General features: G+C 44.8%; 1 protein-coding gene and 1 pseudogene across 1 annotated transcript in view; one reads left to right on the top strand and one right to left on the bottom strand.

Moving 5' to 3' along the window:
- Positions 1-16,818, top strand: part of LOC126088812 (choline O-acetyltransferase) — a 125,219-nt gene that overhangs the window by 32,007 nt on the left and 76,394 nt on the right. The window contains exon 3 of the mRNA XM_049906868.1: positions 15,144-15,273. Within this exon, the coding sequence (XP_049762825.1) occupies positions 15,144-15,273 (130 nt within the window). The remainder of the gene's footprint in view (positions 1-15,143; positions 15,274-16,818) is intronic.
- Positions 11,960-12,077, bottom strand: LOC126104014 (5S ribosomal RNA; annotated as a pseudogene).

Here is a 16,818-nt window from a genome sequence, read left to right as displayed (position 1 = left end):
ATAGGTTCTGCTGATAAATAATTATTAAGAAAAAAAATACGGTACAGTGCACCACTTCCGATTTAGCATTGAAGTTCGCAAGGCAGGTAGTTTCGCAGGCAAATTCAAGCAGCCTGCCAGAGACGGTGTTGCCAACTGTGTTCTTCATTTGGTTTCAACCAATCGAGCAAGAGAGTGATGCAAACTTTGGACAGTGGATGGTAGTGAGGATCGGACTCGCTTCCATCCAATGGTTTCCCGTAGTTGTTTTTTTTTTCTTTTTCGCTTTCAGCTAACCAAACGAAGTACACATCTGGTAACAAGGCATCTGGCAGGCAGCTTGGATTTACTTGCACACTGACCTGATTGGCAAATCTGAATGCTAATTAAGTTGGGAAAGGTACAACGTATCCAGTTTTTTTCTTAATAATTATTTCTCATCACAACTTACCCTGCAGTACCCTTAGTAGCATTCCAGGCCGTTTCTGATCATCCGGTATGTTTTCTTTTTTAATTAGTGAAAGACCCCCATAATTCTTTAGTTCACTTCACTTTGGCGATTTTTCTCCACTGCCACATTTCAGAACTACACAAGTATGTTTTCTATTTGTTTTTAACTATCCATAGTCCACTGCCATATGATACTACACTTCAAACAATTTCGTAGTTCTATTGGAATTCTTTTTACTGTTAAAAAAGTTTCACCTCTTCAGAAGCACTTTTACTCGCAAATAAGCTATTTTTATTATCTCCGTACTGCTTCTATTTTGCGTCTCCACACTTCCTAAATGATTGATTTAGTTTGTTGCAAGCTTTTTTTCTTCCAATGATATTTTGACGCAAGCTTCATGTTTTCTGACTCTCAAGACTTTCGCTTTTTCTACATTTTTCCTCATTCCGCACTCTTTTCACATTTGTATTACACCCTCCATTACAATTTGTAGTTATTTCCTCTGATATGGGTAACACTGAGTTATCATTTGTGTACTTCATTGTGTCGGTATTTCATCTCGTAGTATTATGCCTATGCCTCCTGCTTTATCTATTCTACTTTTTGACATTTCCTCAACACAAATATTGAAAAGTTCTGGTGACACGCACATTTCTCTAAAACCCTTGCAAATTTGTGCCGAACTGAGACTATAAACCGGGTTTTCCTGTTTGTCGCGAGCAGTCGCCTTAACCACTTCGGTTTTCAGAGCACGCTTCCAGGAGCAGCCCAAATCTCCATTTGTTCTGGTGCGTGCTCTCCTTTCTGCTCGCATTATATTACTGTAATTCCTGTACAGGGTGAGACATTGTTTTTCTTTCGTTATTGGCTTACTATGGCATGAAATATTGCAGTGCACTGCCTGAGACAGTGCGTCGACCATCAACAGTCACATTCATTTGTTATTGATTGATTGATTAATTGAGAGGGGTTATGAGACCAAACGACGAGGTCATCAGTCCAGTGATTCTGAAGTGAGTTACAGAAGAAAGATGGTCTGCTAAACGTGGACGGATCCAGTCAGGGGCGTTAAATTATAAGATAATGAACATAAAACACACACAGTAAAGGCATGAAAGGTGAGACCAAATCTAAAAATTGAAAAAAAGGGGGGGGGGGGGGGACGGTCATGGGGTCACAGACCGAGAAGACTGCAAAAGAAGTCCCAACCACAACCAACCTGCCCCTGCTCCAAGGCTAAAGGAGAACCAATTTCACGGAGGAAACCGAGGACCAGTTCAACCATCCATGGACCGCTGCTAATAATAAATGTAAGGAATTAGGAAGACCATACTTAATACGGAAGGCCGAAAGAAGGGGGCGTTCCACCAATATGTGAGATATCGTCAGTCTGGCTCCACAACCACATTGTGCGGGTGGGAGGAAACAATAGGTGAGCCGTGTATGACCAGTGCGTAAACCATAAAACAGTGGACTCCTTCCGAAAGGAGTGGAAGGAAGAGCGCCAAGCTGCAGTAGACTCCTTGATTGTGCGAAGTTTATTACTATGAGCAGTAGTACTCCCGGTGGTATTCCACTTTTGGGCAAAGAGAGATTTGATACAGACCCGCATATCTGCTGCTGAAATCATGAAAGGAAATGGGGGGTATGTATCTGCTTCTCCAGCCAAATGATTAGCCAGTTCATTCCCTGGGATGCCCACACACTTGGGACCCAGAGAAAGACGACTGAACAGGCGGCACGCTCAAGGGCAGCGAGAAGGTCATGGATAGCAAAGACCAAATGCTGACGAGAGTAGCGTCGGTCGATAGCCTGCAGGATGTCATGGAGTCTGAACAAATTAAAACACTGTGGAGGGAGGCCTGATAAACGAAAAGGAGAGCCCTGTGAATGGCTAGTAGCTTTGCGGTGAATCCCGACAATAAATGGTGTTCGAACCCAGTAGGAGACGTGAAAGCGTAACACTCCTTATCGATTGTCTTAGAACCATCAGTGTGAAAGATGCTGGCACCCTGGAACTCTGCAAAGATGGCACATACAAGACGCCGGAAAACCATAGGAGCGACGGAGACATTAGGACCGTGGAATAGATCAGTTCTAATCCGTGGTCAAGGCAGCATCCAAGGGGGTGGTGGGGGGGGAGTATGGGAGGAAAGACAGGGGGGGGGGGGGTGCAGTCCAGTGAGTGGAGTTGGAGATGCCGACAGAGGGAAGTGAGACACATGCCAACCGGCAATCCCACCTGTGGGCAGGTGTTAGAAGGGCGACATCCCTCGTTGGCGAAGAGCACAGGATACACAGGTTGGTCAGGGACTTGGCGAATGGCGATTGCGTAAGAAACAATGATTTGACTGAGACGGACGTGCAGAGGTGGAATTCCCTCTTCTGTGAGGAGACTATCAACAGGACTAGTGCGAAAGGCACCAATAGCCAGATGCACCCCATAATGATGGACAGGGTCAAAGTGGAAGGAGCTACTGAGCTATAAACCTGACTACCATAATCTATTCTGGACAAGACCAGGGCACGGTAAAGATGGAGCAGAGTGGAACAGTCTACACACCAAGATGTGTGGGCCAGAAGACGGAGGCATTAAGATTTTACATACATGTATTCCTTAGGTGGCGAATGTGGGGCAGTCATGTCAGCTTGTTAACAAAAATAAGGTCCTAGGAACGGGACTGTGCTACAACATCGACGAGTTGACTGCCTAAATAAAGTTCTGGATTGGGGTGCGCTATGGGTCGACTACAAAAATGCATAGACCGCGTTTTGGAGGGAGAAAACTGGAAGCCATGGGCGATGGCCCACGCAGAGGCCCATCGGATGATGCCTTGGAGCTGGCGCTCAGCAGATTCCACCGAGTGGGAGCTGCACCAGATGCAAAAATCGTCGACGTACAATGTCGGGGTAACCAGAGGCCCAACAGAAGTCTTAAGCCCATTGATGGTAATGAGGAAAGGTGTGACACTTAGCACAGATCCCTGTGGGATACCATTCTCCTGAATCTGAGGGGCGCTGAGTGAAATGCCAACTCGAACCCGGAAGAGCCGGTGGGGTAAAAACTCGTGGATAAAAATCGGAAGGGGATCACGGAAGCCCCAGTCACGGAGGGTAACTAAAATGTGATGGCGCCAAGTTGTGTCATACGCCTCATGTAGGTCAAAGAAGACCGCGACAAGGTGCCGGCGGTGAGTAAAAGCCTGTCGAAAGGCTGATTCCAACCGGAGTAAATGGTCAGTTGGATATCGCCCCCTGCCCAGAAGAGACACTGATACGGCAACAAAAGGCCCTGAGATTCGAGTAGCCATCATAACCTGAAGCTGATCATCCTTTAGAGAAGATTACAAAGACATTCGTCAGGCTAATTGGGCGGTAGCTCTCAGGAGACGCTGGGTTTTTACCGGGCTTAAGGATGAGGATGACTATACTGTCTTGCCATTGTTACAGAAAAGCACCCATGAGCCAATTATGGTTGAAGCCCCTTGGGGCTGTTGCCTCTGGGGACCGTCCAAGTGTTGGATCGTCTGGTTGTGGATGGAATCCGGGCCTGGAGCTGTGTCTCGTGAAGAGTTAAGAGCCTGCATCAATTCCCATTCAGTGAAGGGTGCATTATAGGGCTCGACGTGGTGCAGGATGAAACAGAGGGGGATCTGTACAACTCTGCGTTTCAGCTGGAGAAAGGCAGCAGGGTGGGAAGCGGACGACGGTGCCGTCGCAAAGTGTGTCATGAAGTGTTCTGGGAGGACCAATAGATCAGTGCCCGGAATACCTTGGATGATCAGACCCTGGACAGTTCTGTCACTGGCGGCCCGCAAGGGAGCTTGGACCAAACCTTCGATGAAGAGGCACAGAGAAGGGAACACACCGGTCACAGCATTCCTTTTTATTCCGCTTGGTATGGTACCGAGCCTTAGGACAGAGACGCTTGAAAGTGAGGAGATTGTTCTGTGAATGGTGTCGCTTAAATCGCTGCAGCGCCGCCACGGTAACGATCGACGACGAGGGGGACTTGTGGGTGGAGGACAGCTGCACCAGCAGCATGAAGAACGGTGGCAGAGATGCCTTGCACGACTACATCAATGGAATTCGAGAGGGAGGTGTCAAAGTGGGCAGCAGATGCATATAAAGGCCAATTGGCGCTGCAGAATACCTGACGTGGGGGTCTGGCTGGCTGGCGGCAGCAGGGGAACTGTATGAACACCGGAAAGTGGTCACTGTGACAAAGTTCATCATGGGATGACCAATGTAGGGAAGCTACGAGGACAGGGGAGGAGATCGTGAGCTCAATAGCAGAGAAGGTGCCATGAGCGGCAATGAAATGCGTAGGGGAACCATCATTGATGACACACAAATCGAAGTCCGTGATAAGTTAAACAATTAGGATACTCCTACCGTTGAAGTGACACTCCCCCACAGTGGATGGTGAGCATTGAAGCCCCCAAGGAGAAACGATGGCGGGAATTGCTGGATTAAGGTAGACAATGCAAGTGGCCCGCCTGGAGGGAGGTAGACATTGCTAATGGTGATTCATTTTTCATTTGTTCTGAATATTTTATAGCTGATGCGAATCCATAATCGCAATTTTCGAGTTTATTCTTAATTGACTACGGCTATTGATCGTCAACTCAGAGTCTCGAGACACTGCACTGCAGTATTTCATGCCATACCATAGCAAGGCAATGGCGAGAGAAAAATGGTATCTCACACTGTGCCGGAAACATTACAGTGTAGTGCGAGCACAAGGAAACAAACAGAGATTCTGGCCGCTCCTGGAAGCGCACTCAGATAGCCGAAGCTATTCATCTTCGAATCCCAGTCCGACACAAACTTTCATTTGTTCCGAGATATTACATAGCTGACGCGGATCCATGAACGCAATTTATTCTACCAGACTACAATTTGTCTTGATCTGCGTTGCCAACAGAAGATATTAGCTCCCTTCGTTTTCGATGTATATGCCTTGAGAGACACTGATCAGATGCGATTAGTCTGTCGTTACCTACGTTACTCGGAGGCTAAAACGTCAACTGGTCATGCCGTCATCCAAACACAGTTGCAGTTTGCTTCAGAGGCAACAAAAATTAGATTTTCAGTATTTCAGATAATTATTGACCAAATTTAAAAATTTAATTTGCTGTCATAATTTACTTATTTACAGATATAATCTAACACTAAAAATCTAACACAACAAGTCAAGTATTAAAATTAAAAATCACGTATACGTCTCGTGCAGCATAATTCGCGGCACGCCAATTTCCCAGACTACATTCATCTGGTGTTTGAGAATAAGAGCACTTGGAGACTTCCAGCAAACTCTACATTTAACCTTTTAAAAGCTTTTTCTCTCTGACACTCCACACAAAATACGAAACGAGAAAGGTTTATCACTTAATACGTTTTCGCTGTTCATGCAATAAAACTTAAGCATCTGGTTTGATGTTTTATTTTATTACTTCTTTACTACTAAATTTATTCACAACACATTTGCAGAATGTATCCACGTTTACCACTGAATGTATCTGTAAAATTATAGATCATCACTGTACGACATATAGTTCAGGAGATTCATCATAAAAATGGAACTATATGAAAAATTCTGGTTTCGCATCCTCTCCATGGAAGTTTTACGTGCTTAAAGTGAAATATTTAACACATTAAACTATTTTTAGTCGGACGTCTAAACGTCAAATACATCTTCTTCCTTTGCTTACGCCTTTGTCCCGCAGTTTTCGCAGGGTCGGCGTGGTTACAATGGATTTGGCAAGGTTAATTTTTGGGGTGGCCGGATGCCCTTCCTGCCACCACCCCATACCCCCCCGGGATGGAATCTGTGTACCCCAGCTGTATGCGACTAGTGTAAATCACGAAACAGTGCGAACGTGTTTCAAATGTCTGTGAGTCGTGTACCTGAGGCGGAACGTGGGGACCAGCCCGGTATTCACCTAGTGGGATGTGGAAATCCGCCTAAAAAGCACATCCAGGCTGGCCGGCACACCGGTCGTCGTCGTTAGTCGGACGCGGGGATTCGATCTGGAGCCGACGCGCCTACCAAAGTCCAGGAAGCAGCGCATTAGCGCTCTCGGCTAACCTGGTGGGTTTAAACGTCACACATAATTTCATCTGTAAAGTAATCAGATCCCCGAAGTTGTTTTATTCATGCGAGTTCCAGTCTTTAAAACTCAGGTTGCTTATCTAACATACTTTGAAGAGTATCAAAGTTTAACATTTTTATTTTCATATGTCAGTTATTCTTTTATCTGTAGTTTCTCCCATACTCTGACATGCCACTTTGCAAACATCAAACCTATGAAGCCACATCTCATTTCATTTTGAATATTTCCTCTCTCACTCCTTTTCTTAACATTGAGACCCTTTTCTCAACTCTAACGCAATTTCTGACAAATACATAACTGTCTTTCAGAAATCGGTTACCTATTTGTTTCCCTTCTTCTTGCGCGTTTATTCTCGTGAGTTTCGCACAGCAAAAAGAATGAGATGAGCTTCACTGCATGAGCGTACAGAGGAAATGAAGGAAACGTCTATGTAGCGAACATCTCAACATGCTAAGTGTTTTATCCCAACAACATCCTCCTCGTAATTTCAGCTCTGTGGACGTGTTTTTACAAAAACAACTTTCCAACACTTTTGAGACCAATACAAGCAAGTACGATAACTTCAGATAACACAGGCGTGATAGACTAAAATTAATCACTCAAATTTCATTTATGTGCTGAAAACTGACGTTCAGTCTTCTGTTTGCTTGTAAAAGCATGACTCAAAGTTACAAGGGAAGATATGACGCAGCTATTTCCGTTTAACATTCTTCCTAATGTAATGTACTCATTATGGAAGTGAAGAATTAAGGAACACTTTGAGCTATATACCAGCTACATACAGAACGCCTAACAACATGAGCGGTTCGTGGACGGCTTCCCCACCCCTAGATACCTTGGGCCTTAGCTGTGCATCGATGAATACCACCGGCACACCAGCACGTGCACACAGATCAGCCGGAAAACGAAGCCGAAGCCACCTCTTACTACTTACTTGCCTGCACAGCGCATGTGCCCTGATGCTCTGCTTCCAACCTGCACGAAGCAGATTCCTCTAGCGGACTAGCCGGACCACGAAACCTGCAACAGCTTCCAGTCGACAATCCGAAGATGTTAACACCAGCATGCAAAGCTACCAGACACGACATTCATTTCTTTCAGCATGGTTGTACACTATTATGTTATTAGTTTTAAAGTGCTTTCTACTTTTCGTACATCCTGCACGGATGATTGCTGGCGTTCACTGTTATTATTATTATTATTATTATTATTATTATTATTACTGTGGTTACTGTTTTCAGTTTGAAATAAAAATCTTTATTTGAACCATGTACAAAGTTCTCTCCCTTTCTTAGAAGAATGTAGCTGAGACTCATTAACCAACGATCATTGCTTGACATCGCCAAATTCTTAGAGTGCATAAGCTAGTAGTCAACATGAATTTCATTAGTAAGATGTCAGTTGTTTCACAACAATGACGCTGGACGAGACATAAGAACTGGTGTGACTCCTCGACCATTTACACTGAACTGTTGACATTTGGCTATAAATGCTAAGAAACGCTGCTTGAAGGTATTTCTACTCAATGTTTAACGAATAGCAATGTTACTACAGCAAACGATATGCATACTCGACATTCGTCATTTTATTTTTACGCTGTTGCCTGTTTATTTCAATAGATCTGAATCTGTAACAGATGCATGACTTCATTTCTTTAACCTGAAAGAGAAAGTTTCTCTTTTGACTAACGTAATGACGATAAATTCGGTCTTATAGTAACACGTAAAGTTTTTAATGTGAGAGCATACTGCCTCCTTGCTTACTTCAGTAACAAAAAACGCCTGAGCTATATCAAAATTGAATATATATAGAACATTTTAGTACAAATAAATTCTTTCCATATGTATGCATAAATTTAATAATTGTCCCTGAGGTTACTGAAACTTTCTCCTGTAGGTTCACATTATGGGAAAAACTAAGGGTACTCTCAGTGTTTATTTATTCAAAATAAGGTTCTCTGAGAGAAGAAAAAGAAATACAGCAAGTACACATTGGATTCTTTCCGTGATAACGGAGTACTAGATTTACATGAGAATGCTATGCTCAATCTTCAGTGATGCTGAGGGTTTACCCTTATACAGGAACTCACGGTACATCCTCTACACATTAGTGCGAATACAATGCACATCTTACATATCCTTGCGTTTCACTGTCGCGCCAATGACCAATACAGTGTCTGACGACATCCATATAACGTGACGTATCGAACTGAGGCATTCGCCATGGTGGCAGCAGCGCTCTATCTCTAACGCAGAACCTTCTTTCGTTATTTCATTCCTGATGAGTGCACTTCTTAGTTAACAGCGTGAAAACTTCCTGACGATTGTAGCAGGTTAATAATGCAGAAGCGCACGTGTCAGATGATGAGTTATATTCAAGGTTACTAGGTACTTTTGGGAACCTGACATATCTAAACTGAACGTAGTCGGGATTTGTGTGTGCTGCTGTGCTGAGATTTTCTGTGACGTCAGTTTCGTGGCAGCGAAAAACACTAAAATAACAGGCACACTTATTACAGTCACTAGTAAACCTTACACCTTCCGTTATTAGATCTGTTTGTCAATTTCAACTTTTGTTCCCTTCTGGACACTTCATCAGTTTTTCTGTCTGACTATGAACCCAATTGCAAAAACGATTCACAAACTCTAAAATGCACAGGAACAATAACCAATAGTTTTGATCGACTTGTGGTTTGGTACTGAATGATCGGTGTAACGATTGTTGATTCCAGGTTTTCAAACTCGGCTGTTTTCGGGCTGAAACTTGAAATTACTAATTTAAGTTAACGTTTTCAAGACTGCCTTTTAATTTTAACAGTCATATACCGATAAAAATGCGTTATACGTTACACATTTTGAAGTAACGAAATGTTTACTCACCCCAAAAGGGTTTTATTGGAGCCGTAGTGTCATTAGGAAAATTGGAACAATTTCGCATAAATAAAGATATAGGACGCACAAACTCTTAAGAAAAGCAAAAGCACTCTAGAGCATTTGTTTACTGGAAATTTGTTTCTTGTTTTGGCCCACACTACCTGCTTCAAAAATATGGAAACCGTAGAGGCGGGAATGGTAAGGGTTCCCTTACGACCGGCCGCTGTGCATAGGGGGAGGGGGGCTGTAGTTCTGTAGCTGAAGCCTTCGCACAAACACGTATCTCGCAGAACTTGTAAGCTACAGCAAGCAAGTCTGGAAACCATCGCATCAACAGGTTATGTCAGCACCACTAGCAATCCGATAAATGAAAAAAGTTGAAAATCTACAGTCTCTGACTAGACTACCGGAAGAAAAGCATCACACAAATAAAGGATGAATCAAATGTTGTCCACTGTCCAAAAAAAAAAGTTACACAGGGTGATTCCATGACGATGTTACAAACTTTCAGGGATGATGCATCAATTTTGGATAAGGGACCCTGGTTAGGAAACGACCAGATCGAAAGTAATGAGTGAAAATTGTTCAGATACCTCTGACAGTAGAATGCTGTACCGGTACCGTTGTTGCTAAGATTTTATGGTAGGCCATTTTCAGAGGTAGGCCTACTAGTATGGACCAAAACAAGAAAAAATGTCTACTAAAAACAGGCTCTAAAATACACTCATTAAGAACCATTAGCACTTGTTCAAGCATTTCTTATACTGCATGTTCTATGGTGTCCATAGTTCTGGAGCAGGTAGTATGGACCAATACAAGAAAAAATTATCTAATAAAAATACGCTTTAAAACGTATACCATAAAAGCTAATGGCACTTGTTCAGTAGAAGGGATGTGGTGATGAAGTGCTCTTTCTTTCTTTTTCTAACTCTAACAAATTACCACCTCAGAACAATGCAAACCAAAGAGTCTGGAGTAGTGTATTTGACACATCAAAAATGAACAAGTGCTCATAGCTCTTAACGTATGCACTTTAGACTTCAGGTTTATTAGGAAATACGAATTATCTAACGTGTAAATAAGGTAGGAACAGAAAGATAAACACTGATGTATCTGCAGCCTATCTTGTGTAGTAAGGATCGTGATGATGAAATGCTTCCTTTAAATGACGTTTTGCCGCTGATTAATGGAACTAGTGACTTTAATATCAGTGCTGTTTACTTGTCACACGGAACGTACTTACTTAGCAGTCTCCCGACAACCTGTTCATTAAAATCAACTAAATGTAAAATTTTCTTCTCTTTCTTCTGTATCTTTCCTGGAGTAGAAAAGCCTTTGGAAGTACCTAAAGCTCCTTTATTCACTTTATTGTGCGATGTGGAGCGACAGTGACTTAGTCACCGTCTCAGCACACGTTCCATTGGGACTTTTATTTTTTCATCTGAATCTTCTGACAAATTTTGTATCATTGCCTCACTATGAAGCAGTTTCCCTGCAGCTACGGTGTGTGGGGTTTGCAACGCCATGCCGGGTAGAAAAGAGATAGACAGCAATGAGAAAGCGGATCGGCTTGCGACAGAGACAAAGCGCACACCTCAGCAGGCTACACGTGATTGAGACAGTCGCCCCTTCATAAGAAAGGCATGGACTTGCCCAGCCGTCAGGACGAGAATGAGTTATTGTGCCTGGAACACATTATTTTGCGGAAGATCTACCTGACAATCCTGGTTATACAGGATGTTTCACAATTGCTATTACAGCAGAGGTAGTTTTCATAAGGGACCCCAGCCCGAAAATGTACCGGATATAAACTAAGTTTGAAGGTCGGATAACTTTGAAATCTCTTGCTTCACGGTACGGTATATAATGGTAGAGTTTCATGAGGCATGCAACGAGAACATTTTCCAAATTGTGTCAGTCCATCACTAACATTTTCATCCAACTACATCAACGGCTGCGAAAAAGTGGTACTTTTTGCAACTATACCTGCGCCGGCCAAACACTGCACTTGACTGTTCGCATTACAAGTTAGGTTTGCTGTACTGCAATACCGATGTTGCAGCACCAGCGTCTATACACATAATAGCCGATACGGTTTTCCGTTCCACCTCTTAAATGTAAGCCATTGAGCAATAAGAGTGCATACAAGAATTCGTTTTTGGTTTGCTACTGCAACGACAGCAAATAAACAACAGCATAATAATGTAGATATAAGCATACCAAAGCATACGCTTTCGATGACGGAGCAAAGAAATACAGAAAATAAGCATTTCATGATGGTCAATACCTTGAGAACAATATGTCACATAAAAAAACTAAAACTAAACTAAACTAAACTCCGCCCGAAAAGGTCATGAAGACCCAACGGTACCAACCGTCCGACGTGTCATGTTCAGCCCGCAGACGTCACTGGATGCGAATATGGAAGGGCATGTGGTCAGCACACCGCTCTCCCGGCCATATGTTTACGAGACCGGAGCCGCTACTCCTCAATCAAGTAGCTCCTCAGTTTGCGTCACAAGGGCTGAGTGCACCCCGCTTGCCAACAGCGCTCGGTAGACCAGATGGTCACCCATCCAAGTGCTATCCTAGCCCGACAGCGCTTAACTTCGGTGATCTGACGGAAACCGGTGTTAGCACTGCGGCAAGGCCGTTGAGAATATGGTACAGAGTTTACAGAATAAATAATAACCGAGACTACAACTTCTCGCTCTACGTTTTATAATGACAATGTTGCAAACCGATATTCATAGCATTTCACTCACCAATTTACGGCGACAATGGCACAATCTAGTTTCTCATCGTCACTGTTGTCGGAATAAGCGCTAAAACCGTTTTCATCGTCCTCATCACCAAGGCAACTCGTTAGCTGTTTATGGTGATTTCGAATGTCTACGTTGCTCGAATAAGTTTTTCGAAGTGCTCGACTTTTTTCCTCCAACAGGCTGTGTTCACAGTCGCAATACTCGTAGCTTCACCCAACAGCCTTTCCACCTCTTGTTGTAAAGGACTTGTTATTGTTCGTTGTGTCCGTCTTCACATCGTACTACATGAATGGGGTTGAAATGGCTGTGACGTTATGGCAGACATATTAATGTATGATGATACTCCTTGGCAGTTTCGTTTACTACACATGTACACGTCATAGGATTAGTTTCCTTAACAAGTGAATAAAAAAGAAGCTTCGTCACATCCGCAGTAATATTTCTAGCCTGTAGCCACTGCACCATAACTTTTTTGCGATCGTTTATGGTTGGGGCTTTGTTCAATATCACTGAAGGACATGTAGCATTGTCCATTACAATTGTTGTAGGGTCAGGAATCTTTTTTGAAAAGGTTCACGAACCACTCAACATTTCTTCATGTTAAACATATATTCCTTCATCCAGACGGCTCGGAATCGTTACGAGTCACGTCTACATCTTTCAACTTCTTCAGTAACACTCCCATACTTACTACAGTTCTCGTACTAATTCCAACAGTTTTAGATGTTCGTTCAGTAACTTTATAGGCAGGAACTGATGGATGTCCAAGAATACTTACGTGTTCTTTCTCCTGCTCGTAAAACGAATTGTCCATAGCCACTTCAATGCCTGCTTGTTTAGCGGCGCTCCTCGATGCAAAGGTGCCTTTTTGGTACTTTTTTCCAAGTAACAGAACCTTCTAAATTACAGCGAAATAAGGCACAGTATAAAGCAAGCAAGAGGTAGAAATCACACACAACGTACGTTGTTTGTATATGAATGCTTTTATGACGCTATTGCAAAATCCCTTCGTTGTCATAATGAAAGATGATTCATCGAATGGAATTTGGTGTCGATTTTCTAAAGCATGATCCGCAGCGGCTGATTTCTCAGAATATCGTAGGCGTAAGCACTTCTCAAGTTCCATCTGGCGTACTATTTGGCTGACGTAGTAGCAGCCCCAGGCGTTCTAAGTCCTAGATCGTCATTCGCAGACCTCCTGAGTTGTAATTTTTCTCTGGGCATGAACACTGATGAAATGGTGTGCCTCTTGAGGAGCCGGTTATTCTTTCCCAACACAGTGACACAGAAAGGCCATCACCCAAGTCTCGTGCTCTCCTCTTCGGTGGCGTTTCTTCTGTGCGTCTCATCAGAAATAGCCTGTGATACTTGACCATGATTGTAGCCATTTTCCAGGAAGACTTTCCGGCGATAGTTTAGTTCTAGTGGCAAGTTTTCAGCGTCTGGGACGACTTTAGCACGACGGACGAGCCTGTTCATAACGCCATGATTCTGTGCCAGATTGTGGTGGCTGGGAGCGTGCAGATACCATCTGCCTGTGTAAATTTCCTGTACAGACTGTGACTGAGGTGCCCATCGCTTTTCAAGCGAAGAAGGGCGTCAAGCAAGGGCAATGTGCCGTTTATCTCTACTTCCATCGCAAACTTAATGTGTTCGTGAATGTTGTTCAGGTGTTCTAAGAATTCTCTCAGTTTTTCCTGTCGAGACGATAAAAGTGTTGTCGACGTAACGATAAAAGGAACTTGGCTTAGCTGCAGCCGTGTTCAAAGCTATGTGTTCATATTTCCCCATAAAATATTTGGCTATTGACGGTGGTAACGCAGTTCCCATCGCCACGCCGTCCAGCTGTGATTGGTCCGCGCCCCATGCCTAGCGCCTCGCGTCTCTCATTCTTTATTTGTTAAACTGTTACGCTACCAACTCGAAAGTCATTCGTCAAATGCAAAGTTTCAGCGGCCTCACTATAGGAGCTTTGACTGGCAAGGGCGCCCATTCCCGCGACAAGGAGGGCTCCTCCTCCCTCCGCCCCCGCCCCTAGATCTCAAGGGAAGGAAAAAAATATAGTGCAGTGAGGTGCTGTTTTCTCACGAAAATGATTTCAAAGTCGGTATTACGTAGGTTTTTAACATGAACGGACCTGAACTTTTTTTGGATACTTACAAGTCGTCATTCGTCTTCCAAAATACAAAAAATACTCTAGGTCCCACGCTCCCTCTACAAACTGCTGTATGGGAACATTGTAGTCTGATGCTTCAAGGACGCGCATCAGGCGTTGTCGACCGTGCAGTGGCGTAGAGGGGGGGGTCTATTATGCTTTTTGGGTGCCAGTTGCAGAGGGGCGCCAAATGGTCCCCAAGACAAAGCAGATCCTCCGGAAAATATAATATTATTAGAGTAAATTCTATGTTATATGTGCTTCTCGAGGGGGAGGGGGGGGGGGGGGCGAAGCATTGCACATCGTCGTACCACGGGCGCGGAGGAGGGGCGACGGGACAGGCAATAGAGTGTCGTGCCCCGGTCGTCAGTTATGACTGCTACGCCACTGAGACCACGTGTATGAAACTTGCTTCGCAGATATACCTTGTACAACGAACAGCCACGTCGTACAACTGCTATAGAGCAGACAGGTTAGAGCTCATTGTCTCCGCTATGTGCTTACTACGGTGCGTGACAATTGTGACTGATCCGCCCCTTAAACTTATTTTACGTTCAACGGTACATTTCCGGCCACGTGTTTCTCATCAAAACTTAATCTACAAAACCGCCTCTGCAACCCGTAGAAGCCTCTGACAGGAACTATGTCCGTCAAACCGGAGTCTTGTGACACTGAGACCAGACAGAGACAAGCGGACGGCAGACGCAGCAGGCGACTGACTGACTGAGTGACCCGCGGCTGGGCGTGGCGCAGTTCTACGCGGTGCCGGTGCGGGAGGAGCCGAGCGGCGCGCGGCTGTCGGAGCGCGAGCTGTGCGCCCAGCTGATGCACGTGCTGCGCGAGGCGCCCAGCCTGCCGCCGGCGCCGCCGCTGGGGCTGCTGACGGCGCAGCGCCGCGACGTCTGGGCGGCGCACCGACAGCTGCTGCTGCAAGGTGAGTCCGCGCCGTCCACTGATTACAAACCCCTATGTGATGCGGAGCTAATCACTAGATGCCACCAGAAGCGGACCCGCCAGTATAAAAGGAGGCAGGCAGTACTGCTTTGTCAGTAGAGAGAGAGTGTCCGCCCCGATAGCTGAGTGGTCAGCGTGACGGATTGCCGCCCTACGGGCCCGGGTTCGAGTCCCGGCTGGGTCGGAGATTTTCTCTGCTCAGGGACTTGGTGCTGTGTTGTCTCTATCATCAAATGGTTCAAATGGCTCTGAGCACTATGGGACTTAACAGCTATGGTCATCAGTCCCCTAGAACTTAGAACTACTTAAACCTAACCAACCTAAGGACAGCACACAACACCCAGCCATCACGAGGCAGAGAAAATCCCTGACCCCGCCGGGAATCGAACCCGGGAACCCGGGCGTGGGAAGCGAGAACGCTACCGCACGACCACGAGATGCGGGCTCTCTATCATCATTTCATCCCCATCCGGCCCGCACGTCGCCCAGTGTGGCGTCGAATGTAATAAGACCTGCACCAAGGCGGCCGGCCCTACCCCGCAAGGGGCCTCCCGGCCAATGACGCCAAACGCTCATTTCCATTTTCAGTAGAGAAACAGTAGCAGAATGGGCCGATTACAAAAACTCAGTGACTCCGAACGTGAACTAGTCACACAAATTCATCAGGCACATTTCAAGACTTCTGAATCTGCCCAAGTCGACAGTTCTCTTCTTTTGGTGGGGGGGGGGGGGGGGAGGGTTGTGTGTTCTCCAAGTTTGACCACCTCTCGTGGTTTTCAAAACTGTAGGGAAAGGTACAAGTAAAAATTTTCACTTCTTTTTTCATCTTTTGTCCAGGGTTGGCACTCAATTGGGTCGTTCAGCCTGCTATCCTTGGGTTTCTTTCTTCTCCAGTGCTCCTACGTTTGTCACGTTTTCTTATCCTGTTTTCCTTCAAGAGGAATGTGACAGTTCAGGGTGGATCAGAAATTACTCATTTCGTAAATTTGTTATTTATGCCAGCGTGCCGGGTCTATTGTGCCTAACGTTCCGAGGTGATGTATAATGCCCCGCAAAGCATCTCATTTGTCGAAGACCTTGTCCTTAACTTTTTCTTTGAGTTCTTTTTCCCTGAGTTCAGAGTGAAGGTCTCGGGTGCGTACCCCCCAAGGCGTTCCCGTGATCCAAGTAAAATGCGGTTCTGGATTACCCGGAGCTTTTAGTCGCTGTCGCATGACTCCCCAGGAGTTCGTGCCGAAGAATACGGTTGGTCTCACAGTGGCATCGTATAACTGCAAGTTCGTGCGTTAGTTTAAGTCCATAGTTTTCAAAAATGGAATAAGCACTTTCACCATTTTCGTGCCTGCTGTTTTCTTCTCGCTTCTATGTGTTGTATGTAGAACTTTTCGTCAGGATGGACGCCCAGTTACTTGACACTTTACGCCAATATGATTGAGTGGTCCGATACACGTTAGCGATTGTTGATGACGGGTTTCCTCTTTGTAAAGAGGACTTTTGGGTACATTGGTTTTGATTCTGTTATCAT

The sequence above is a fragment of the Schistocerca cancellata genome, chromosome 1 (genome assembly GCF_023864275.1).
Source record: "Schistocerca cancellata isolate TAMUIC-IGC-003103 chromosome 1, iqSchCanc2.1, whole genome shotgun sequence".
Taxonomy (NCBI): domain Eukaryota; kingdom Metazoa; phylum Arthropoda; class Insecta; order Orthoptera; family Acrididae; genus Schistocerca; species Schistocerca cancellata.
The sequence above is the reverse complement of the archived record's forward strand: the minus strand, read 5'-3'. Positions and strand labels throughout refer to the sequence as shown.